Source organism: Macrobrachium nipponense, chromosome 10, assembly GCF_015104395.2.
Source record: "Macrobrachium nipponense isolate FS-2020 chromosome 10, ASM1510439v2, whole genome shotgun sequence".
Classification (NCBI taxonomy): Eukaryota; Metazoa; Arthropoda; class Malacostraca; order Decapoda; family Palaemonidae; genus Macrobrachium; species Macrobrachium nipponense.
The window spans coordinates 30,038,830-30,066,447 of record NC_087204.1 but is presented as its reverse complement, the minus strand read 5'-3'; the positions used below and the strand labels follow the sequence as shown (position 1 = coordinate 30,066,447).

The 27,618-nt window shown below is 35.4% G+C and overlaps 1 protein-coding gene across 16 annotated transcripts in view; it reads left to right on the top strand.

Annotated features, from left to right (window-relative positions):
* Nucleotides 1-26,152, top strand: part of LOC135223541 (ribosome-binding protein 1-like) — a 60,826-nt gene extending 34,674 nt beyond the window's left edge. For 5 of the 16 annotated variants that reach the window (XM_064262028.1, XM_064262026.1, XM_064262022.1 and 2 more), the window contains 11 exons: nt 9,254-9,361; nt 9,960-10,049; nt 10,452-10,574; nt 11,032-11,205; nt 11,811-11,927; nt 16,742-16,882; nt 17,730-17,831; nt 20,003-20,047; nt 20,987-21,106; nt 23,180-23,222; nt 26,087-26,152. In XM_064262028.1, coding sequence (XP_064118098.1) covers nt 9,254-9,361; nt 9,960-10,049; nt 10,452-10,574; nt 11,032-11,205; nt 11,811-11,927; nt 16,742-16,882; nt 17,730-17,831; nt 20,003-20,047; nt 20,987-21,106; nt 23,180-23,221 — 1,062 coding nt within the window. In that variant the 3' untranslated portion in view covers nt 23,222; nt 26,087-26,152. The remainder of the gene's footprint in view (nt 1-9,253; nt 9,362-9,959; nt 10,050-10,451; nt 10,575-11,031; nt 11,206-11,810; nt 11,928-16,741; nt 16,883-17,729; nt 17,832-20,002; nt 20,048-20,986; nt 21,107-23,179; nt 23,223-26,086) is intronic. The other 11 variants (XM_064262031.1, XM_064262029.1, XM_064262030.1 and 8 more) reach the window with 11 other exon arrangements.
* Nucleotides 26,153-27,618: the final 1,466 nt, after the last annotated feature.

Below are 27,618 nucleotides of genomic sequence, written 5' to 3'. Positions count from 1 at the left end.
TTCAAAGTATTCATGTACAGATTGGCTAGAACAGGACTTAAAGGACTACCCATACTCACACCGAATTTTTGCTTGTAGAATGATTCCCCGAATGAAAATACGTTATTAGATGCACATAATTCAACTAGCTTTATTATTTTGTCAAGCGCCAATGGGAAATGATCTGAATAGGGGGATAATTTTACCCTTAAAAACTGAAGAACGTCCTGTACTGGTACTTTAGTGAACAAGGAATCTACATCAAGGCTTAAAAGTTTTATGTTGTGAAGTGGTATATGTGCTTCTCTGAATTTGTGACAAAAATCTTCCGAATGTTTAATGTGACTGGGAGAAAAAGTGCCTAAAAAAGGGGAAATGGAGGCCAGCTAACCATTTGGAAATTTTGTAATTGAAAGCACCGGCACATGAAACGATGGGTCTGAATGGAAGATTGTCTTTGTGAGTTTTGGGAAGGCCATAAAAATAGGGTAATTAGGATTAATTACTTTAAATTTCTCTAATAGTTCAATACTCTTTTTGTCTTTGCCAATTAATCTTACTTTCCGAAAAATTCTGTGGGTAACGTTTTGGAGGGGATTTTTCGTCAGTTTTTCGTATGTGTTTGTGTCGCTAAGGAGCTGGTTGATTTTGTCAAGGTAGAAGTCTTTGTCCATTATTACGATTTTGCCGTCTTTGTCGGATCTACTTATTATAACATCTAACTTTTTTAGCGAGTGGATGGCTATCATGAATCTGCGGGGAACAGGATATTTCTTATGTAAGTCAGTTAAAGCTTTAGTAACACTCCTTTTAAACATATCTCTTCACGGTTGTAGTTTTTGTCAGATATGAATTTATCAAAAGCCACTATGAAGTCTAGGTTGTTTTTGCGGTCTGGCATAAGGGCAAAGGATAAGCCTAAATTTAAAAACTAAATGTTGATTTACAGTAAGGGGGGTGGTTGGATAAGTTTAAAACTTGTCTTTGTTGCTCAAGATTATTCCATGCACTATTGTCTATTAGGTTATTTAACTTGCGTAGAAGTCTGTTGAATGAGTCACGCTATTATAGGCAGCAATGTCGGAACAGAATGAAATCCAGATACCTGTATATGTGGTCCGTAGTGAGGAGGCGAAGAGAAGATTAGACTGGGTTCCATATATCACTCTGCGTAGTAACGAAGATGTCGTTTTTCGTATCGTATCTGTTCCGACATTGCTGCCTATAATAGCGTGACTCATTCCAACAGATTCTACGCAAGTTAAATAACCTAATAGACAATAGTGCATGGAATAATCTTGAGCAACAAGACAAAGTTTTAAACTTATCCAACACCCCCTTACTGTAAATCAACATTGTTTTAAATTTAGGCTTATCCTTTGCCCTTATGCCAGACCGCAAAAACAACCTAGACTTCATAGTGGCTTTTGATAAATTCATATCTGACAAAAACTACAACCGTGAAGAGATATGTTTAAAAGGAGTGTTACTAAATGCTTTAACTGACTTACATAAGAAATATCCTGTTCCCCGCAGATTCATGATAGCCATCCACTCGCTAAAAAAGTTAGATGTTATAATAAGTAGATCCGACAAAGACGGCAAAATCGTAATAATGGAGCAAAAGACTTCTACCTTGACAAAATCAACCAGCTCCTTAGCGACACAAACACATACGAAAAACTGACGAAAAATCCCCTCCAAAACGTACCACAGAATTTTTTCGGAAAGTAAGATTAATTGGCAAAGACAAAAAGAGTATTGAACTATTAGAGAAATTTAAAGTAATTAATCCTAAATTACCCTATTTTTATGGCCTTCCCAAAACTCACAAAGACAATCTTCCATTCAGACCCATCGTTTCATGTGCCGGTGCTTTCAATTACAAAATTTCCAAATGGTTAGCTGGCCTCCTTTCCCCTTTTTTAGGCACTTTTTCTCCAGTCACATTAAACATTCGGAAGATTTTTGTCACAAATTCAGAGAAGCACATATACCACTTCACAACATAAAACTTTTAAGCCTTGATGTAGATTCCTTGTTCACTAAAGTACCAGTACAGGACGTTCTTCAGTTTTTAAGGGTAAAATTATCCCCCTATTCAGATCATTTCCCATTGGCGCTTGACAAAATAATAAAGCTAGTTGAATTATGTGCATCTAATAACGTATTTTCATTCGGGGAATCATTCTACAAGCAAAAATTCGGGTGTAGTATGGGTAGTCCTTTAAGTCCTGTTCTAGCCAATCTGTACATGGAATACTTTGAAACTACAGTAATAAATGCAATAAAACCCAAACATGCTGTGGATGAGATACGTGGATGATATCCTAACATTTGGGATAATAGGTGGGGCAATTTCAATGAATTCCTCTCGAAATTAAACACATTAGTGCCCAGCATCAAATTTAAAGTTGAATGGGAAACAGACAACAAAATTCCTTTTCTTGATGTTTTAATAATCAGAGATACGACAGAATACAAATTTTACCATATAAGAAAACCAACGTTCTCACTTTCATACATTCACTACTTTAGCTATCATGACATTTCTATAACAAAATAGGTGGTAGCTAGTAACTTGTTTTCTTAAGAGCCTTACGAATTTGTTCCCCAGAATTCCTGGAAAAAGAATTTGAACTAATTCGCAAGCAACTTTCGTCTTTAAAATATCCTGACCATATAATTGAGAAAGCAATTCACAAAGCTAACGTAATTTTCTACCGACCCCCTAAAGACAAGACCAGATTATACACCCAACAATAAAATAATAATTCCCCACCTGGACACGATTAAGAGAATAACCAACCCCCTCGGAAAATCGAACCCTTTTGTATTTACTTACCCAAACACCTTAGCAAATCCCTGATTAACGTCCAACAAAAGACATCTCCAAAGGACTCTGGGGTATACGAAATCCCATGCCAGGACTGTGACCAATCTTACATCGGATTTACAGGTAAAATCCCTTCCCCAGAGATTAATACAACACAAACGGTCAGTTAGGTATGGACAACAGAACTCTGCTATTTTCAACCATATAATGAACATAACCATAGAATAAACTGGAATTTGTCACGTGTAATTTATAGCAGCAACTGCCGGTACAAGAGTCAAATGGTTGGAATCGGCCTTAATAAAAGAGAGGCAGGTAATGAACATCTCAAAAGGAGGATGGATTTCGGACACGATCGACAACGTCTTCATTCAACCAACCCTTAAGAAGATTAGAGGAGATATTTCAGGGCTTTTGTATGGCTAAGCTTTCCGTTTCCCCGCCCTTATGGTTGTCTCTGGTTTTTATTTAAGGTGATCCGTGGTGATCTCCGATTATCCTGTGATCCCGATTTCCTGTTACCTTTTTGATTTTTACCTTTTTGACAATTAACCATCTGGTATTCTTGATCTTTTTGTTTACCTTGTAACTTTCTTTTCAAATGTATTCCATCTGTGCCTCGACGATGTCTTATTTAAGGACGAAAGCGCTCTGCTTCGAATTTCTGCCTAATTGTCCTGAGGTATGCATACATACTATACTACATATATATATATATATATATATATATATATACATATACATATACATATACTATACATACATTACTATATATATATGTATACTGAAGCTAGCTTCCATAGTGGTTAGTAAGTAGGAAGGACATAACCGAGGACTGCAGTTGCTTCAGTGGGGGATTCGTCACGTTTGAAAAGTGTCCCGGATTGACCAAGTGCTCGGGCCACGTGTTAGAGAGACTATTGATTTTGCGCAGACTTCACTTCGCTGGGAGTATACACTTTCACTGGGTAATGGTGGTCGGTTGGTTAGCCTTGAAGCAATGATTTACGTATATTGTTGGTTGTAGAAAGATATGGTTATTAATTTGGTGGTTAAGGATACCTTGTGGACTAGTAGTTACAAATAGAGTAGTATTAAAGATGCGATGTTATATATCGCTAGTTATTGATATGAGATTATCGTCATTTCGGGACAATTATGCTCTTTAGATGTTTGTTTGTTTTTGCGTAATTTTAGTCATTGTAAGTTTATAGAAGTTAAATAATTCATTGTAAGATAATAGATTGTTTGTGTTGCCTGTTGAATTGCGGCTATGAAGCCGTTTTAAACGTATTCTTATCAGGAATAGTAAACAACTACTCTCCCGCTTTCTCGTCCTACCCATTTTATCAAAACACACACTGCCCATTTTGTTAATGCGAGTTGCGTGCGGGACTTGGTAACTGGCAGTAACTGCATTCAAGGCTGCCTTAACTTGGTTACCAATGCGGCAGTGAAGCCAATGGCCGGAATTCTTTTTAGTATTTTTTTCATTATTTTTTTCATTGCTACTTTTATATTCTATTTTGTATTGATATGTCATTTTCATATTCTATTTTTTTTTTGATTGTATTTTTATGCCATTTTTATATCTTGATATGCTATTTTTGTATTTATTTTATATTGATATGCTATTCTTATATTCCCTCAAATATAAATGATTTATTCAGAAAGACTGCTCTTCCGTTGGCGGCAAAAAAACACTTAAGCCCTTGATATCATTAAAGTTGCTTGAAAATATTTTTTTTATCTCAAGCGATGATTAGGCAGTATTAGTATTAAAAAATGTGAACTTAAAGATAATCGTGTTTAAGTATTAATGAATTATTAGAAATAAAAAAAAGCTTGTTGGTAATTTTTAGGAATTATTGTGGGTCAGGTACCAACTTTAGTGGTTTGGCTTGTCAGTGAAATCCATCACATCGTTGGGTGTCAGTGTTGCGTCACAGTAGGTAAGATTGCTATCGCGCCCAAGACCTACGGAAGACTTTTGACAAGTAGAAAATATTTTTTTTTTATACATATAGCAATATGCACAGTGGAAAATACCGCTTAGTAGTAGGCTACACACACACCTCGTTTGTGCGTGTGTGTGTTGTATGCTATGTTATTTGTGCGGTACTTGACAGGTATGTATATACATTAACCTACTTTAGTTCAGTTTCTAAAAGACATCAGCAGTTGCTCAGCGTACGCGACAGAACTGTGCATTAGGTTAAAAAACTGGTCCAAATATTTATCACTTATAAGGTCTTGGGTCACTAGTAAGAAGTTTATTGGATTTTTTTTTTCTTAACTAATTTCAGTGGACTCCGAAGCACTGATAATCTTTCTTCTTTTCTTTTTAAGTTAAGACACTTCCCGGGACGAAAAAAATGCTTATTGTACTTAACGCGCAGCTGGGACGGCCTGTCCTAGACACGTGCCGGGCGGAAAAGCCTGCCTCTCTCTCTCTCTCTGCTCGGCAAACTGCAGCAGAGACAGTGAAACATACGGTCGGAGACCGGTGTTTGGCGCAACCTGTTTCTGCTTTTTATTGTTAAGTGACGCGTCACTGGAATAGTAGATTATTTTAAAAAGAATGTTTGGTAGGCGTTAGCGGTGTTTGTGATATGAAGGTTGAATCTCTCTCTCTCTCTCTCTCTCTCTCTCTCTCTCTCTCTCTCTCTCTCTCTCTCTAATATACTTAACCCCCGTGGGAGTTGATGTGTGTACTGGTGTTAACGTAGTAGGTTTAAGTTTTGAACTATTACTATTATTTATACTTTTCGTACAAGCTTTTAAATTGAGAGAGAGAGAGAGAGAGAGAGAGAGAGAGAGAGAGAGAGAGAGGACGAAGACCCGTCTCTCCTCGAGGCTGGAGTCCCTATTGATTTCCGTATTGATCCCGAGGTCCCGAGGAAGAGGCACTGCGTCGGTCTCAGTGGTAGCTGCCCCTTAGAGCGGTGCGGTGCAGAGGCGGGGGGGTTCGAGAAAGGCATCATTTCGCCACGTAGAGGACGCTCTTCGGTCGGCCTCTCTCTCACTCTCTCTCAGTGCGTGGTGGTGGCAGAGGTATCTGCGTTTCGATTCGCTCGCCGCCCCTCTTCCATTTCCAGCGTTCGCTCCCAGGCGCACTCTTCTTCCTTCCCCCTGCTTCAGGGGAACACCCGGCTTCTGGTCGTGTGACGTGAGCGAGAAGGAGGAGGAGGCATATTCGTGGCGGTGGTCGTGTTGGTGGTGTGAATCATGCCGACGACATCTTCCCTCTCATTCTCCGAGTGATCCTACTCGAGTCTTTCTCGTTTTGTGTGCGAGTGATCTGTGATAGTTTGACCCCATCTCGTCGAACGGTGATTTCTACGGTTTTCCCTTGAGTGAAGGAGAAGATTCTCTCGTCCTCGTCGATTCTCGCACCAAATGGCCCGGAAGAAGAATCGCGGAAAGAAAGCTGGTGGTGGAGGTGCAGGAGGCGGCGGCGGCGGGGTACCGCAGCTGCTGGTTTGGGACCTCCGAACAAGCCCTCTTCTGCTGCAGGCACTCCCATCCCCTCGACCTTGACTGAGAATTGTGCACCTGCTCCGTCAGCTGAGGAAGGATCCGCTCATGAAGGGATTGGGGAATGTGGCGTCGATGCCGGCTCGTCTGGGATCCATCAGTCGATGCCAGAAGCCACATTGGCCGCCTGTCCCCGAGCTGGTGCTTCGTCGAACGCCTCATGCCGTGGGAACAAGGGGAAAAATGTACGTGTTGGAACAGGCGGGAGGGACATAAATCCGCTTGGTATAATTGATGATGGCAAAAACGACGCTTGCCTATCTTTGCTCGATTAAAGGGTATTGTTGGTCTTTTAAGAATATACAATTTGTCACGTAAAAAGGACGAGGTGCCCTAGTAGCATTATGCCCGTGAAAATAAAATTTTCTCCCTCAGGATCCTGCTCTCTCTCTCATCCATTTGGCCTCCATCTTATTGTCACGCTTTCTTATCCTTGAAACCTGACCTGTGACAATTGTCAAAATGCGCTGTGTTCTGTTGAGACCGTCATGTTTTTCATTTGCTTTTTAATTGTTTGCTTGTTTTGTTACGATTGTTATTTATTAAATAAATTTATAACTTTGTTCGTGCCGATTCCGTTTTTTATTTCACGTAAAGTCTGGTTGGCAGTGAAAGGCTTTGCCTTTTTGAGTGTATAGTCCTTAGTAAACCAATAAGAACGTTTTAATACTGAAGCGTTCGTTTTCGTGGGCTGGTCGTATCCAATAGAGTAAAGGCGTAATTACTTGCACGTTCGTTCGTCTTGTGCATTCGGGCCGGTTTGGTATGACGGGGAATGAATCATCCTTTTTTCTTTCTTTCTTTCTTTCTATCCTTCTTTATCAAAGAGGCCTTTACGTAACAGGCGTCCAGTGTCACATGTACAAGCCCAGATTAGGTTCCGGAGTTGTTATACAGTTATGAAGGATTAGCGCCCACACGCATGCGCGCACTGTCAGACTAGATGCGGTTGTTTGTGGCCACTTGTAGAAGATGCAGACGTTTGATTTCTGAGTTTAATGACTTGTTTTGTCCTATAAAAACCGGTATTTCGGTGTATATATATATATATATATATATATATATACATACATACATACATACATTATATACATACATACATACATTATATATATATACATGCATACATACATACATGCATGCATACAGGGTTTTTAGCCGTGAGGGAATTAAAGCAGTGGAGCCCAAGATGCTTTGCCTGTACTCTTAAGAGGCTTTTTTGCCTTGCTTGAAAATGTTTTGTAGAGCAAAGGCAAATGACATATGCATACGAATGTGTGTATATGAAACCACACACTAATGACAGAAGTGTGGGTTTATACAAGAAAGACCATGTTTGTATTGGAAGTGTAACATTAGGAATCTGAAAGGAAAGTAAGTGGATGGTCAAATATTGACTTGGATAAAGGTTTTGACAGAAATGGTAGAGAAGATGTGGAACTTGTTCATATAATCGGTGTAGTGATCTGTTTGACTGATAAAAAGTTTATAATTTTGGGGGGCAAAACATGTTAGGAAAAAAAGATGGGAGAGTAACTGGTTTGCTGTGGAAGTGGATCAGAGATAGGATTGGTTATATTTCCATGGCTTTTCATTATCCCAATAGATGGATCAATACCAGAATTGAGGGATAAAGACAGTTGATGTGTTTTTAGAGTTGAATGAAGTACTTATTAGTTTGTTTGCAGTTGGTAGGTGTTAAAAAAAGTTGAAAAGTGACGATTATAAAGGTTGTGATGGTAAATGTTTATGGAAACCAGGAAGATGCACCATTAAATGTCTGAGGGTGTCAGAATTATGGAGGTGAATGAGTCATAAAGGTATTTGGGGGTAAGCATCCCAGATGATGGTAGTATGGCAGAAGAGGTGAGTCACAGTTAGGAGAATGTAGAAAGGTGGTAGGATGTTTTGAAAAGCTTTGAAAGGGATTTCAACTGTGCAAGGAAGCCAAAATGGGAAGTGTGGGGCATTTGTTGTTCCAACATTGTGAAAGAGAATTTGTAGCTGCTGATTGTGAATGAAAGTAAATTGTCCATGTTGAGTTTTTTATGCATTATATGTGGCATAAGATGATGTGAAAGGGCACTGAAAGTGGAGGTACAGAGAGAGGGCAAAATTGTTAATGCAAGTCAAGGGATGGATCCATAAATTCTGAAAGGGTTTGGTTATGTAGAGAGACGAGGGTGATTTAGAAATTGTAGCTACAGTATTTATGTTATTATGTTAGTGTTACAAGCAACCTATAACTTGCTCTTGCCTCTTCATCAACATCATCATATATCTTCTGTCTTAACAGCACCTCAGTATTTTTTCACTAAACACCTAATTTCATCATCCCAATGACTATTGTTATAGATTTCCTTCTTGTACCCACAAACACTTCTGTCGACACAGCGACTTTCCTTGAGTCTTGCATACTCATAATTTCCATAGTTCCAGCATATTGCAGGCATAATGACCACAACCAGGGATTATTACATAATAAATTTCTATCACACATCTTCCTGCCTGACTTCATTTCCGGCCAATCTTGAATTGAAACCACTTGATATTTTCACATCTACTTAAACTGACAAATGATCAGGTAAACCTCCAGGAACCCATTTTCACTCCATTATATTGCTCTCTCTCTCTCTCTCTCTCTCTCTCTCTCTCTCTCTCTCTCTCTCTCTCTCTCTCTCTCTCTCTCTCTCTCTCTCAGCCAGGATATTTCTCATGTGAGCAAAGCATAGACATACGTTACATTTCATTACATAATACTATTAAGAAAAGTGAAAAATCAATACTTGTATGATGTTATTGGTAAAATCCTATGAATATGTATGTGATGGAAGTGAGTTTAGTTAGAAATATCCTTCATTAAACTATTGTATAATGGCTTCTTTTATTTTTCATTCTTAGGATCAAGATGCATTTTTGAATGAATTTGAAACAAAAGCATCACAAGTGTCGACACAGACATCCATGTCGGTGCCAGAGGTTGTGGAGAAGGTTGTTGAGGTAGAAAAGGTAATTATCTTTGGTTCTGTGATACCTGTCTTGCATTCATCCTTTGTTCCAATGTAGGTCGTGTTACTTTAAAGGGGACAGAGCCTTTAGGTCCATTCTCTGTTGGAGCCCAGCCAGATTTCTCAAGACATTTAGCCATTTTTTTTTTTTCTAGTCTTCCTATGAATACTTATCTTTAAAAAATTCAGAGTACATTTTTCTGCTCAAGTTTCTGGTAGCACTCTGCAGTATTTCATTTTGTGTTCATGTAATTGTTAGGAGTAACTGTGAATGGTGACCAAATAATCTTTGCCAATTAGAGCCCTGCCATGGCCTTCCAAGTAAGTGATTTTTATATCCACTTGAACAGTTCCTTTTAGTACATTTTTTAAAGCTGTATTTGGATCATCTGTAAAAATTGGTTATGGTGTATCACTATCTTTAAGCAGCCGTTGAATAATAGTTTCCCTGTTTGAATTTTTTTGAGTATTGCATAGTTCACTTATATATTTTGGAGCTTTGTTTCTTCAGTTTACATATTTATTCTAATGTTTTTCATATATTTTTGTAGCTTTGTTTCTTCAATTTAAACATTTATTCAAATGTTTTTCTCAAAAAGGTTGTGGAGAAGGAAGTTATTGTAGAAGACCCAGCACTTAAAAACCAGGTAGAGGAACTCACTAGGGAGAACACAGAACTTAAAACACAGGTATGTGGTGGAATAAAGTTTTTAGAATACTGTACAAACATGCTCTGTGATGGATGACTGTATACCAAAATATTTAGATGCTTTTTTATGTTGCATTTTTTGCATTACTTTGAAAATGTGAGTTTAATTTGCCCTATAACTGTTCATGATACATATTTAAGTAGATTGTGTTATTTTAATACATTTCTGTGAAAATCAGTATACTAGTGGAATTTTATTATTGCTATTCTTGTAAATGTACATAGAGAAGGTGCTATGGGTATCCTTGTGTTAGGGTTTTTTTAGAGGTTTGTACACTGAAGTAGTAAGCTACATGGTGCTCTGTTACTTTGTAATAGAGGAAAGGGTTGTTAATATCCTTGACTGAGGTGTCCCTTATGGAGTGCTTGATATCCATTACAGGTTGCTGAATTCCAGAAATCTATACCAAAGGTTGATGACAGTAAGAGAGTAAGCGAGTTAGAAGAGGAAGTTAAATCTGTTAATGAAAAAGTTGTTCACTACCAGAAAGTTTTAGCTGATACTGTAAGTATAAAAATACATTGTTTTAACTAGATCATGAACATAACATAAATTGAGTATGTCCACTTTCCTGCTCTATACTTTTTCAGAAATGTTGAGCATCCAAATTTTCAGATAATTTATAAAATTAGTAATCGATTATCACAATTTTTTACATCACAGTTGTGGAGAGGGTTTTTTGTGACTTGGTGTCGGATAGATAGATTTACCAAATTCTGTTATATACAGTAATTACATTTTACCAATGGTAGAGATTGCTTTGGGATATTATGTCATTATTCATACAAAAAGTAAAAAAGAAAATAAAGGAAAGTCCAAACCTTTCCAAAGGCAGCAAGATGAATGAGCAGTGTTGAAACATGAAGACTTGGAATTTAGACCAGGTTCAGGCTCATCAAAAATGACTTGTCATATCATTTATATATGTGAGGGATTTCATTAAAACCAATTTTAATTGTAGGAAGAACTGTTAAGAACATTGCAAGCATCAGTTGAATCTGAAGAAGTTAACTGGAGCAAGAAGCTAAGCGAGAAGGAGAATAATGTCAAACAGCTCACAGCAGACAAGGCTAACCTCGAGTTGCAAATCAAGCAACTCGAGGGTACTCTTGATAAAGTCAGACAGGCTGAAGAGGTATGTGTTCTGTTTTAATTTTGGGCCTGTTTTAAGTTTTTATAACCAAATGCCAATTATATTCTTCATATATTTATATGCCCTGGACTCTTGGTTGTGTACTTTTAACATGTTGCCAGTGGCTTTTTTTTTTTTATTATTCACTTGAAAAAGGCTCTGAGGAATATTTAACTTTATTACTGTTAATGTTATTGGGATAAACAGTGAATGAATTGTGTTACACAGAACAGGCAGTCCCCGTTTATCGGTGATCCGGTTTTACTGTGTTTGCCCAGCACTGAAAATTGGCCGGTTATCAGCGCTGATGCTTACCTAACAGAGATGCCATTACCTGATTATTGGTGCCAAAATCACCAATTTTCACTCATCAAGCCGTTGTAACAGAACCCCCACCGATAACTGGGGACTGCCTATAAAAAAGTTTTCTTGAAGGTCCTTCTGAAATAGAGTGATCTCACAAGTAGTAATAAAGTTCTTTAATGAATCAAAGAACTCTGATGAAATATATCGATGATTGTTGCATTTTTAAGTCTGTTTTCCATGATTAAATTAAAAATTCCATGTACTGATGCGTGTTGTAGCATTATACTTTTCCCTTCTTGCAGATGGACTCTCAGCTCAAGGTATTACAAGAGCAGCTACAGAAAGAAGAAAAAGAAAAGGCGTCATTGCAGCAACAGCTGCAAGATGCCCAAGAGCAGCTAACAAAAACTGCCACTCAGGTAAGTTGAATGTTATTCCTTGCTGCAAGGTGGTGGGTAAGTGACGTCAACTGGTGCTTTTAATTTTTGTGGTATAGAGCAACACCAAAGCAAGCCTATAGGGTTGAATGGGATAAGTTTCTAGCCTTATGGGTGCCATGAAATTTGATGTGTGAGAATTTTTTTCTTTTTATTAATGATTTTAAGAACAGTACCTTTTACCTTGCAAGTCAAAAGCCTCTATTACGTCTTCATACTTATCTTCATTTTTATTTCTAGAGTCTGGGGTCAAATATTCTTAAACTATTAAGCTATGGGAATAAAATTACTTTTTAAACTAAAAAGCTTTGGGAAAAAAAACGTAAAACCGATTAAAAAAAAAAAAAAAAAGTTATTCAAAAAAAAAAAAGTGAAAATCCAAAGAATGTCATCCATAAGTTAGAATTACACATATTGTGTACACAATTTGTTTGTGTGTGTGTGTGTGTACGTGTGTGTGGGTGGGTAATATTTATATGCATATAATCATTGTTAGGCACCAATAAATTTAGTGAAATATTTCAGGTTTAGACATAGAAATTTTAAGTTTCCAACAGTAAGTCCATAATATTATACAGCAAAGACAGAGATTCAAGCTGCAGTTTATTGTAGGTGAACACTTAACACGTACACATTGCTTACATCATCTCGAAGCCTACTGAAGCAAAATCATATTGTCTGTTCTCTGCTTAGTGTGGAGTTGAAATAATGGTGTAATGTGCAGATCTAACTGAATTTTATATATATATATATATATTTTAAGATAACTTGTATTTCGTCTTGGCTTTGTACTAATGCTTATATAAAAATTTTTTGTCAGTAACTGTAACCATGAGTATCATTCTCTTTGTCAATTATGTACAATAGTCTGTTTAGTTTGTATAGGAATTTTTGGCAGTAGGCTAAGTATGGTACAGTATGGTTAGTGAACTGTTTTGTGGTTATGTTTTAAGTGTAGGTAAATTAAAATTCTAGGTTGTTTCGGGTAATTTATTAGTCAATTCTTATTCATTTGTTATCCATTTATTGGCATTTGTTTTGAGGAAGGTGTTCAGTAGACATCATATGATAATGGTTTTATGGCATTTGTGGCAGTTATGCAGTATCTTCCTTTATTGAGTTACACTTGTTTGGTTTCCATGTTGTATAAAAGGGCCAAAGGTTGTTACAGTGATGGAATATTTATGCTTTTGTTTAGCCATTTGATGTGAAAGTGTTTCACCTAAGGCTAATTAAGGACTATTTAATCCTATAGTGTATTGGGTAATGTTACAGTATTCCCAAAATTACCAGACCTCTCTGGCGGGGCTGTTTGTGTCCTCCCACCTGTGTTTAATCTCTACTTATTTGCCAAATTTATAAGGGATAAATCCATTTCTCCCATTACAGATATATAATATCTTTTCTGTTACGCAGAATTCTAAGTCAATTACATAGGTTCACGATTGATAGGTTTATATGCAATAGCAGGAAACGGAATCAGATTTTCTATCAATGTGTCATCTCATTTTGATGCTTTTGCCAATATTTCAAACAGCCCCAGGTTTGTTTAAATCCACAAATAAGCCGCTTAAAACTGTCTCCAGGGGGCCCACTTTCGGTGGTCACGGTACAATGTCTGGAGGCATTTCTCCTTTCTACAAATATTGTGATTTCGTAATATCGTAGGTATAAAGACAGTAAGTTTGATGGGAGAGAAAATAAACAATCGTTCTCTCTCTCTCTCTCTCTCTCTCTCTCTCTCTCCTCTCTCTCTCTCTCTCTCTCTCTCTCTCTCTCTCTCTCTCTCTCAAGTTATTCTTGGTCATCCCACAGCCATGGTAGGACATCAACTTCACAGCCGAGAAAAGGCAATCGTATACAAAATAAATAGGAGTTTTCTAGATGAAAGGTAAATGGAGGGCCTGTGTTACCCCATAATAAAGCTCTGGCTCGGACAGCTGTAAGATTTAGAAGAGAGAGAGATCGAGAGCAGGGCGGAATAGGAAGGAGATTAAAGTCCCTAGAAATGAAAAGTCCCTATAATCTTATAATTATAGCCTCAGGGTTTGCCTCAAAGACATTCAAATGTCTGTCCCACACTGGTCAGTTGTTGTTTTTGTAAAATTGGCAACAGGGCAGATCTTTAAACACCACACAAGAGAAGTCTTGTCACAGTGGCAAGACTCTAGTTCTGTAATGGCTTGCCCATTTGGCATTTCTGTTGAAATTCCATTAAACACTACTGATGTATTAGAGTATTAACTTCAATAGTAGCATCTAGCACTTACACTTATATTTAGTGATCTGATTAGATTCAAGAGTAGTTTTGTTTTATATAATGAAATCAACTAGGAAATGATAGTCAGGTTGTATTTGTCTGTTTAATGATAGTAATGTACTATGGTTGTCAATAATTTTAATGTTTTTATATTTAAAGAAGACTATAGGTAGCTGCAGATGCATGAACACAATGAGTTTTGGGAAATTTGGCTTATAAGTTATCATGGTTAGTGGCAAAAGATTAACTTACCATTGGTAGTTTTATGTAGCAGAAAATTGTCACCATGGTTATCTGTTGAAACTAATGCATGTTATGCTGGTTGTCAGGTTTGTTGTTCAACTGTTAGTTTTCATATCTAAACCCCCATCTCCATATTTTCCCATACAACTTAATTAGCTCAATTGTTACTCCTTTAAAATATGTACGCTTCTCTTTTTTGGATGTCCAAAACACTAAATTATTGCTCCAATGCCAAATCCTTTTTGAAAATTATTTTATGCACTTCATTGCTCATTGTGGAAGCCATACTAGTGGTGGGATTTTGTAATGATTGGTGGGATTTTTATTTTGTAGTATTCATAACTAATAATATTAATTCAGTGACACTACTTAGTAGGACAAGGTGTTAAATTTTCATGAATTTTTAATAGGATAATTGGTTGTATTGTTTTAAAACCTTGATTGATTGATTTTTTTTTTTTTCTTTTTTACTGGTCTTCCTGTTTGCATGCTGTTTCTTAAGTACTTAGTGCTGGGTAACTTGCCATAGTGCACTTTTTTTTGCAGTGCTTGCATAGGAGATGTAGGTTTATATTTGGGTATTTAATTTTGCATCTTGGTAATTTTGGAAACTTGGAATTTTCAAATATTATGTTAGGAAGGACATTGTCGACTAGTGAACATATTGTGATTGGAAGACATTGAAAAGACTAGTAGAAGTGCTTGGTGGTCAAGAAGGGTAGAGTTCTTTTCTGAAAGCATATCGGTAAATTTTTTTATGCAATTTAATTTAATTGCGAGTGTTGTGAAAGTGTCAATTTTTCTGGGTTTAAAAAGTATTCATAGCATGGAAAGTGTGAAAATGATAGAAACTTTATATTTAGCTTAATGATAACTATGAAATGCTATGATGGTGTTTTATAATGTAGCATTTTAATTGTTAGCTAAATATTTACATGGTAAGTATATTTTTATGAAACTTCATTTTATTATAAAAATATATTATTTACCTCTTGTTGTCAGTTGTCAAGTAAGTGTTCAATTTACAAAGTTCCTGGAGTAAACAAAAATTAGCTTGTCATGAGTAGAGGATTTATTTATTTTATTTTATTTTACTTATTTATTTTTTGCTGAGAATGGAGATAAGTTAAATAACGAAGTAAAAAGTGATCAAGGGCTGTGTTCAACTCCAGAGAAAGGCTGTGGCATATATCTCTGTGTATGACTTGGACATGGAAAAGGCAAGATTCGAAGGTTAAATCATTAGACGTGGAGTGGACTGAATTGTTTATACGGTATAATGTAGGATAAGTAGGTGAAAAGGCTGTTTTATTGGATTTACACTTTTTATGGAAAACCGGGTTCCATTGTAATTTACGACATAGTGGAGGGCAAAGTAGAGAGGATAAAGGTTGAATCTTTTTTAATAGGAAACTGGAAAATGTTCAATTGATGAATAGCTGGGTAATAAGCAAGATAACTTTGCTTACATAGTAAATGTCTTAATCTTTTGGGAGGGAGGATTTGATACATAGCATAGGGAATTATTTTAATAAATCATTAACCAAGAGGTCTGTCAGTTATGATTCTGAGCTCTCTAGCATTGAGCTAACTTGCATAAATTATACATTAAATTGCTGATGATTAATCTCTCATATTACATATTACGGAATATGGTTAAAGACAAAAGCGCATCATCAACTTCTTATGTAGAAGACCATTTTAATGAAAGATGCGGTAGATTGAATGTCATATTGTTGCAAGACATGGAAGCACTCTTTGCATTTGGTTTTGATGCAGTTGGCACTGGTAAGCTATAGTCTTCGTTATCGGTTTCCCTTGTCATTTATGTAGGAAATCACAGTTTCAACAGCAATGGAAATGATCTAGTTAAATCAAAGTATCTGCATTGTGCTAGAAGCTAAAGTAGGTCATGCCTTATTGCTAAAGATTCCTATGCCAGATGATGGCTTTGTTATTGCTAATGATTCCTATGTTGGAGGATGCCTTTCCCACTACATCTTCAATTCCTAATGTGGCACTCTTTCTAATGGATGTAGCAGTTCAGTAGTTAATGATTGTTGCATAGTACATACCATGCATGTTAGACTATACCAGCTTACTTACAAAATGCAACTTTTTGCTACTAACATTAAAGAGTAATAACAACATTCGAATAAATGTTTACTGTTGAAAATCACAATACAGGTGTAGAAAAATTCTATACTGTAAAAATCAGAGGTTTTAATGCTGTCTCTCTTTAACTGAAGTGAGTTGGTATAATCTTAAACCTAGCCCCTAGTATTGTGTACAGGGCGGCAGTGATGAAGATTGTTTGCGGGAACTTCGTACGGAGAACCAGAAGTTACTATCATTGGTCACTGTTGGGCAAGAGGAGAGCCGAGAGCAGGACCAACTCATTCAACAGCTACAACAGGAGCTAGCTGCTGTAAAGGTTGGTTCTGCATCTGATCATGAATGCAGTTGTTTATCACCACCAAATCTCTGGTTTTACCTCAGAAGCTCAGGATTAGGTAGAGAAGTTACCCATAGAGTTTGGTAGGTTAATGGGCATGGTGTTGAAATACACAGTATTGCTTCGTTGCAAAAATGTAGGACAGGATCAGGATCAAATAAGTAAGTACAGAGGCAGAGAAAATGATTATGGCAGGATTGAAATGTTACAAATTGTTCCGGCAAAGGTAAGTTTCTTGGTGAATTTCTTGTAACTGTAATTACTTTGAATTTGGCTCTTGGCTATGCATGGGTCTTTTCATTTTAATAAGCTTGTACAAACGTTTCTTTTCATTTTGTTAAGCTTACACAAATGAGTTTTTTCTTTTGCTTTTTCTCTATTTTTGGGTATAGTTTACCTTCAATTAACCATGTAGTGTTATAAAACCTAACTTTATGCATGAAAAGCTTTAATTATTTGCTTGCTTTTTTCTTGCAAATTAGAATTAAAACACTACAAATGATAGATTCACTTTGGGTGTTGGGTTGGCTGTTTTGATGAAATTAACTTGGGTATGTGAACAGTAAAAACTAATAAAACGGGTAAATTGAGTTGAGATGAATGCAACTGCGCAGATTTTCTCTGCAGCGGTGATTTCTGTATTTAAAAAAAAAAAATGTTCACACTTAAGAAAACCTCTTTCCTTGGCCTTACGATTTACATGACAAATAACGTAAGAGGGGTAATTTGGATATAAGAGCCATAGTTTTATAGCATAATAGTAGATTAGGATGGTGGCGGTTTTGGGTGTAGTGGCACTAACCGTAGTGGGTGTGTGGTGTTGCAGGCAGCCCTGGCCGCTAGCCGTTTGAGTAAAATGGGCTACATGGTTGGTTGGGTGGGACGCAACAGCAACAACACAAGCACCGACAACAACTTGGAACAGCAGGTGACCATTGACTGCTGATCATTTCTCTTTAGTTTCAGTTTTTCCTATGTTTTTAATATATAGAGAGGATCTGTATTAATTGTAAATACAGTATACTGTAGTTTCTTGTAATTTGAAGAAACTATTGGTCGGCTGAATCTTTCACTTGTGGTGGTAAGACTTTCAATGTATCGTGATTAACAATTTAGTGGCTAGTTCATGAATACAGCAGTTACGTATTGTGGTTTTTATATGTAATCGTCTAAAAGTGATGCTTAATCGTAGTTGTTAGTGTAGTATATAGCAGCGTTTTCAAAGGGAAACTTAATTATATCCATGGATCATTTTAGTTCCTTGAATATAACAAATTAATGGGCTGTGAAAATATTACTTCAGGTATAAGGTAGCTGAAATTTTTAATCTCCCAGAAATCAAAGTTTGTGAATGAGTTGTTAAAAGAAAATCTAGTAACAAGCGGGATCAGTTCTGAGATTTTATGCTGTTAAGCTTGTGGTAAGTCTTACTATGAAGCCTGGAATTTGTTAGTATATGATAATTTGTGACTGGTGGTATAGTTCAAAAGTTTTGCTTCAGTAGACTGAATTTACACACTTAGATTGAGGAGATTTTGCATGCTCAAAGGGTTAATTATAGAATTTTGTATTTTTCTTGCAGCATGGGTGTGGTAGGGGTCTAGGCAAAATTTTATTTACTCGTTTCCTATGGAAGTCTAAGTCTTGGGTAGTTGCAGAGGGAATATATATATATATATTTTATATATATGCACTGAATTACAAGAGCAACTTTCATGCTAAGCTTGGTCAAAAGATTGGTGGTGTCCTTAGAAATAAAAAATAATGTGATTTTAAGGCAATATCAAGTTCTAAGTTAAGCTGTGTGTTTTCATTACTGATACTATTCAGATATTCTTTCCATGCTTTTGGCTTAATGTCATGCTTTAAATAATAAAAAAATTTGCATTTTAAAGACAGCTTTAGTGTAATTATTTCCAGTTTTATCATTTTAGGTTTTTATGTAGCTTAGTTCACTATGCAGGTATTGATATAAGGCTCTTTTGAGAAAGATGGCAGTAGAGAAGCTTTTCACCTCTAGTATAGAAATGATCTGCTGTTGCTTCTAAAAAGTTCCAGTGTAATATGTTATGAGATTTTCCCTAGAAGTGTCACCTAAGAATATTTCAAAGAATTTTCCTGAATTTAGTTGCAGGAAAAGTCTGCTGTAGTTGAAATACTTTGACGTAAACCAGATTTTGCTACAAGATCTTATATTGTTACTTCATAGGAATAGGTATTGAAGAAACTAGAGGATTCTGCATTAGAGAATCTCTTGCATTTATATATGTACAAGTATACAGCAGTGCAGTAATTGGTAGTCTCATAAAAGTGATGGTTTATGCACATCACTAGTCAGGTTTTTTTCAGAAATCTCTCAAGTTTGCTCTTTTTGTCTTGCAGTCATGAAAACTAAATGCTATAAGTTGTACAGTGTATAGATTAAGGTGGTGTGAACATCATTTGCTTGAGGGAAGTTGATCGTTTTAAAAGGTGTGGTTAGCATTTGCTTATGGAAAACTGCATTTTTGATGTTGGTGGTTGGTTCTTTTCTGTTCTGCTTGAGCATCTGTTAAGTAAAGACAAGGTTATCACACAAACATGGTAAAGTTAATACGAACAAGGTTTTGTATGTGTGTGGTGCAGAAAAAAATGTTCTTGTTCCGTGTATTTAGTTTGTCACTTCATTATTGAAGTACATGCAATGCGAGTTACTATCTCTAGTTTTATTATTTGATAATGCAGCTTGAATATTTGTAAGGATTCATGGGAAATGTATACTGGTAGTTAATTTCTGTAAAAGGTGTTGCCAAATGTAAGGTGTAAGGAATTGTTATAATAAATTCTGTAATAGACTATATTCTGTTGTCAGTGTGTTCTTTTTTACTGGAAGTTTTAGTAAAATCCTGAGTGGGGCAGATTTTGCATTCTGCTCTTGTAGGTTTAGCAATATTTTTGAGAAATTTAACATATGAACTACATTAAGGAAGAGTTAACTTGGTAATCAGTTCATGGATAATCTGCTGTGTGTAAATATTTTGCATTTTAAAAGTATTTTTTATATATATGCATATTCTCTTCATTATATTATCCTATGCCCATTTCTGTGTTTACCAACAGAGCGCAAGCACAAACGGCCCTGCCAATGAGGAGCAATGTCAAGAGGTAAGTGTTGATAGTATGCATTGCTTCTGTACATATCACCTGTTGACTGCAAATCACTAATAACCTAAAACCAATGCCATTGCTACATTCAGTATTCATTGCAAGTGTCTTACTTGGTACTTTTGTTTTCTCATAATACAAGTATTATTCCCCTATGAGCTTGGCTCGTTACTCTGGTACAGTGTACCCCTTTTAGTTTAACCCCTGCTACAAAATGTGCTACTCCCTAACATTGATGAACCAAAGAAGCATTCGGATACCTAACAATCGTCTTTCAAGTGCCACTAATCTGTATGGTTTTTTTATCTGTTTTGTTAAATTACATATTCCTTGTTTCATCTTGGTTAATTTGCTGCAGCTAACCATACTTGAGAAAAAAATGCTGCCTGCCTGTTTGGCAGGACTTGAGTTGCTCTGAATGTGTCCTGTTTTCATTATTAGATTTTTTTCAAGTTTTTGTGTTTTCTCCATCACTGCCTTGAAAAATGGGTTGCTATTTTCTTTTTAACAGTAGTTGCTGTTCATAATAAGGATTTTTTTTTATGTAGCTTCATGTGGCAGCTTCTTTTGTGGCTGAGCTCAATCCTGCACAGTACTATTACTATAATAATTTGCATGGTCATTGGTGCAACTCGTGTCATTGTCCATTTTTTTAAGATTTAACATTGGTAAGCCAGCAGCTCCTGCAGCATTTATTACCTCTTGCATTAAATAAAGTATTAATAACCAGACAGTTGCTTATTAGTACTGGTAACCTCAAACCTTTTTTATAAGCTTTTATTGCTAGATAATTAAAACCAGGGTTTGATGATGTAGAAGCTCTGGTGGCTTTAGATCATGTTTTTTTTTTAATTGTGGACACGGGAAAGTAGAGGTGGGTGAAGGAGTCTTAATAGAGCATGCTTCTCCCTTTACCTGGCTGCCTGTGATGCCTCCTAGGATGACAACTCACGCGCTGACACAGAGAGTCTGATGTCTGCATCCTCTGCCTCGGTCACTGATACTAACCCCTCACAGGTTGAGTCTAAAGCATCGGCTAAAAAGAAAAAGAAGAGAAAGGTAAGCTAACAGATGATTAGATAAACTGAGACATGATTGATCATGTTGGTTATACAACGTCAGTACAGTAATATGTACCAGTTTCACAATATGTAAGAGTCCTGTAAATTAAGAAAATTGGTTGAAGACCTGTTTTGGGGATAACGCATGAGCAGCTAGCATTTTTTCTAGACTTTTGCAGTTTAGTTTCAAAGGTTATATTATGCTCGAGCTTTTGATTTCAGTTCTCTTGGACAAGCTGAAATTTTTCCCTACTGCAAGGCCATATGGAGTATTCTTTTAAGTTAAAAGGCATATAATCACTGGTACAGTATTTATCAAAGTGAAATGTAGTTATGTCAGAATAAGCAACAAAGTAACAAATGTGTATAAATAGTTCAGGGTGAGTGGGTTGTTTACTTAATATGGGATGTTTACTTAGTAAAAGAGAAATTAGATGGATTTAAAAAAAAAAAAGTATAAGGATGTACTTTGTTGAAAGATTGGTCAGGTTAGTTCCCAAATTTTCCATTTAGCCCCTTTACAAAAGTTACAAAGTCTGATCTTTAAGCCTTATTTTTATTCTAACATAGTCCTTCAAGTCAGTATGATTGTGAATGTTGACACTATGTAGTAGTCTTCATTCCTTGTGAACAACTTTTAATTGTGAAATGATTGATATGGCTGTTATAGTCATTAATTGAGAAGTGTCCTCTTAGCAGTTTCTTCTTCCTCAATGTGGTTATTATAGTCCTAAAGTTGCAAGGAAAAATTCAAGCTTATAAACATTATGTGCATATAATGCATACACTTCTCTATGCAAGGTTCCTCATGATACATGGGAGTGAGAATTCCTTAGTCAGATTTTCTTTCTTTAAATGTATATATATGTGATAGTATCATGGTAGTTTGTTTGGGTTTGGTATTCAGTTTACAAATTTATCTTCACTTATTACTCATCCTGATTGCAAAGTATAATTTTGGAAAATGGTCATGATTTGCCAAGGTGCGTTAGTTACAGACATTTTTATGAATTGATGTGTATAGACTGTGGTTTAGTTATTGTTTAAAATTTGCTATTGGTCTAATTCTGATTGCTTGCATACTGTACTTTTTTTGTGACATCTCTGGAAAAAAAAAAAATTAAATTGTTAGTACTGTTGACCTTTGAATAAACTTTTTTTTTTTTTTTTTCTTTTATAATTCTAGATTTTAACACTGAAGGGCATAGTTTGACTTGGACTTTTTATAAAGTTTCCTGTGGCTATCTCCCTATCTTACACATTGTATTAATTATCTTAGGCCAGTGATGATTTGCAGAAGCCTATTACATTGGCAAACCATGGATTTCTACCAAGACATTATTTCCAACATGACATCACTCCTTCGCACCTTTGTTCTTCAGTCTTATTGTGAAACTGCATTTTCCTTTAACAATTTTTAATTCCTTTATTTTTTTTGGGTGGGGGGATATGCCACCTTCATATATTCTGGTACATCCACCCTCAGTCTTCATCTGTACTATCTCCTTCCTCTTTGGCTTTTTTATATATATATATATATATATATATATATATATATATATATATATATATATATATATATATATATATATATATATATATATATACTATATATATATATATATATATATATATATATATATATATATATATATACTATCTATCTATATATTTATTATGTTTGCCTTTGTTCTCATTTATTCCTTTCTTAATGAGCTATCTTTCAAGTTTTTAATTGAAATCAAGTTTTCCATGATTCACAGACATCATTACCCAAAGCATTCCATTTGTAAAATTTGGATGTTATGGTGTATTTATGGAGATGTCAGGAAAAAAAATGTGTGTGGATGTGTACAACTTTACCGTTTCTAAACTTGTATAGTGGTGCATGTTTAGTATCATCTGATACATATTTAATCATGCCTTTTTGGATACTTTTATCTTGTGCACTTTTTTTTATTTATTTATTTTTTTTTTACAACTACTTTGACAGTTTGTTACAATGAAAGTCAGGATTTACTTACCATTATGTCTTTTACAGACTCATAATCTGGTGTTTATTACATTTCAGGGTATATTGGGAAAACTTATGGGGAAAAGCTCAGACCCTTAAGGTATTTGAATCATTCTACCTAAAGTTAAATTGGTGTTGTGGTATGGGCAACCAAACCGTCTGTAATGAGAGACGGTGCCATTGATGCACTCGCAGTTAAATTTTAGCTTTTGAATTTTTCCCTTCCCATTTTTTTTTGTATTGTACAATCCAATTGGTTAAATGTAATTTTTAATTGCCTTTTTAGGTTGTGGCATGGTCATTTGTTTAATTTTTACTAGATGCTGTTAGAAACTTTTGAAATAATTATTCATTGAAACCCAATTTTTGAAGCATGCATTGCTTTTCATATATTTTTTGGTTTTAGTGCACCTGCACATTTTTTACCATTCCAATTTTTAGTAGTTTGTGCTCTAATGGGAGCTATTCGTTGTGAACAAAATTTTGAGTTTGGTCTGCTCTTTGAATGTGTTAACTGCAGTAGTGTGTTTAGTGAAGATTTAAGGTGGCCATGGGAATATTAAGTATGACTGCATTTTCAAGACAGCTTGAATTGGTTTGACTTTATTTATTTTTTTTTTTTTTTTGTCACTAGGTAGGCTTTTTTTTTAAAAAGTGTTACTTAGGGTGGTATTTGGAGTGCTAAGCGTCCATTTTTATGACTACAGTGAAGTTATACTGCATCATCATTATTCACTCTTATTTCATTATGGTGTAATGCTCTGTAAGCTTTTAAGGAGTTTAGCTCAATCCACTGATAGCTAGATGTGTGTGAGAGGGGAATAAGAATTGCGTGATTCATTAAGGACATTTGGATTAATCTTCAAACTCTTAGAGATGAAAATTTGCAGCTGTATATATAAAGACATGGTTTTAAGTGTTGTAAGCTTAACTAAACTGCATTTTCTTAGTTATGCCTTTTTACATATTGTACAGGGTCTGAAAATTATAACTTTGTGATGGATATCTTTTGAAAAATCAGAATTTTATTCACTTGTATATTTCAGAGTTACAAAGGTATAAAATTTTAAGGAGGTAGGAACTCCGGCCATAATGTTGCCAGAAATTTTGCATTAGGGTTTTACAGGGTTGAAACCAATTAATACTGTGTAAGGGTGCACCAGAAGAAATGAGTACTTTGTTGAAAATACCAATTTGGGGGATTAAGAAGATAAATAACTTTTTAAAACTTTTGTATGTATACAGCTGCCCTTAAAAATCTGTATTTTACCAGCTACATTGAAGGTCTTGTTTAGGTTTGATTATGTACAGATGCAAAGTAGTAGTGAAACATGTTTCACACTAAAAAAAAGGTTAATAATTTTTAAACTTATCATGGCCAGTACAAGTAAGTCTCCTTATTGAAAAAAGCTGCTTTTTTTTCAGAAAATTTTATTCATATCATTTGAAAGCTTTTTTTAAGTCAGTCAGTGTGATCATTTTCCTTCACATAATTGGAATCAGGCCAAAGGCAGACATTAGGCTACTAATATTATGCATTCCAGTGGCCATGAAGTACTTTTTTTATTAAACAACTTTTAAAGCTTCGTATGGATTTTCATGCTACTAAAGTACTGAGTGTTTCTAACATTGTCCAAATTTATGGTAGTACACCGAATTGGCAGATGTGCGTAAGTGATTTGCTCCTAGAATAAAGACCATATTCTGTCCTTTCCTCAGACCATTTCAAACAAGTGGTACTTTATGATGTATTTGTGATGTAACATATAGATTAAAACGGTAATTATTTTATAAAAATTAATATATCATAATACAATGTATTTATGTCCTTTGAAATTTTTCTTATGGCCCAGGATAAAATGATTTAACCATTTAGTCAAGTAACCATTCGAAAAGGTATAGTGGAGGATATGCTATACTGACGTCACCACTTTTGCAGATGGTTAGGTGGCTGAGGGCAGCTTTAACCTCATTTTCTTATGTAAAAAGTTAATGAAATACATGGCAGGGCACAGTACTTTCAAAAATTAGGACAAATTTTGAAACACTCAGCCCTTCAGTGGCATGGAAATCCATAAGTTGGTTTAAAAGTTGTTGACTAAAGACTGTCATGACCTCTGGAATGCCTAGTAGAAAACACTTGCCAGCTTACTCTTGATTCAATTACAATGTTTTAAAGAAAATTTTTTCAGTGGCACCTGTACCAAGAAGTAATTCTGATACCTTTGATCCCTGGAAATGCCTAGTGATTTTGTAGAGAAATATAGAATAATGTAATATGAAGTGTGCGTGTGAAGCTTATTCAGATTATTTTAAAAGCAGTTGGGTGGCTGATTAGTTTCTTCTTTCTACCAAATTACAGTGTTGAAATGGCCTCTGAGCTGTGCATTTTTAGTTTTAAGGTTTGTATAACTGGAATTGGTGTCTTTGATTTGCAGTTCATATTTTTTCTGCCACCACAAGAAGGTACCTCAGTGTATTGCAAGGTATAGTATGTATATCTTTTAGATGATGGTGTGCCTAATGTTTGATGCTACTACTATGCATGCTTTTACCAGCTTTGCTTTCAGTTCTCCTTTTTTATTTTTACCATATGTTTTATACCTTATTCTTTTTGTAAATATATTTTGATATTTATTGTATTTCAAGAAATAAATAAGACAAAGTGAGACGTGAAGTACAGTATATAATTATGTTCTAGAATCTAGATGAAAGAATACTATTTTCTCTCTAAAGAAAACATTACTTGCTGTCTTAGTCGTAATAAAGAAACTGAACTAACTATTTGCCACACCTACCTTAAAGTAATTTCATAATATTTAAATGTTGAGAGAAGCGTTTATCAAAATATGTATTATAGACAGCCAAAATATCGGCCGTTTTCAATCAGCACTTATAGACAGTATGAAAACACTTTGTTCCTTGAAGATTGTTAAATTAATTCTCCTCTCCTATCATTTACAGGGTGCTGGGGCTAAGTAGTGAAATGCAAGAGATTATGCAAGTAAATGAAAAAAAAAAAAAAAAAAAGTGAAGAAATAAATATGACCTGCAAGATTTTCACTGGCACTGGCTGTCGTCCAATCCTGGCCACTTTCGAATGGAGACGGTGCTGTCGTCCACCCGATCTGCTGTTGCTTCCTTTCTGTCATGGAGTTGTTATCAGTCAGTTGGGAACTGTATTTTTTATGCAACTTTTGTAGTGAGGCTTGTGGGATAGGGTGGGGTGGGTCTGGGGTGGATTGTGACTTCATGGCAGAATTGCCTAGCTGCAATGTATATTGGGACCACACATTCACAGACATAAAATCATTTGTTACTGTCATACCTTACGATAAAAAAAAAATATAAAAAAAATTGAGTGCAATTTTTGGTGACAAGAGCTCTTGATGGTACTTACAAACACTAGGTGTCCATGTGTATGTTGCACCCTTAGATGAGCTTGTGTCACTGTGTTTATATACATATGTATCCTATATATGTATATATATCTCAGGATTAAACAAGAAAGGTTACAATGGACTAAAGTTGTAGGTGTATGGATGTGGCTAAAGTGCAATGTTGCCATTGGCAGTGAATCTTTGTAGGCCTCATATTCCTTTTGTTAGTGAAAAAAAAAGTCTGAAAAAAATTATACTGGAGTTTACTCTTAGGTTTCTTTACATTTTATACCATGACTATGACTTGAAATATAAAATATATATTTGTGTACATATATGCTGACATATACTGACATGCACAGTATATATCACATATATATACAATGTATACATTATATATAATGATGTACATGAGGAAGTTGTGTGCATCATGTATGATGTATACACACAGTATATATGAATATATGTAACATATAGCTGTGTGTATATATATAATGGATCATGACTTTGCCATAAAAAAGTACAGGAAAAGGCTCAGTGGCATATTACTGTCGCCCATGTATCATTGGGTGCACCTTTTTATATATTTTTATTTTTTATTTTTTTTTTATTATTTGTTGCTGCGGGGGTAAGGGAACATTTGCGTAGCACTGATATATAGTTGTTGTTATCCTCTAGGTTGACTTATATTTTTTCTCGTTTTATTTGATCACACTTTGACAGTGCAGTGGATCAGGCATACTGTTCTGTTACACTCATTACAATTTCCAGTTCATTCCAGTTTTATTTGGTGGCCCTACTGTAAGGGATTCATTTTGTCTTCATCTGGGCAGTGAAGTACTGCACCATATGCAAGCAACTAAGATTATTACATTTTAAGTTTAAATATATATATATAAGCTTTATATTTACTAAAGATATTCACGTCAGTTGAAGTTATTACAGTACCATTATTATCATTGTTATGTCTTACTGTGTTATTATTGTTATCACCATTATTATTTTTATTATTATTACAACCCTATTTTATAGAATCATGATAGCAAGTGCATCAAGATACTGCATTTTGATGTTGGAGGCAGCAGAGGTACATGCTTTACTGACTTTTTAGAGTTA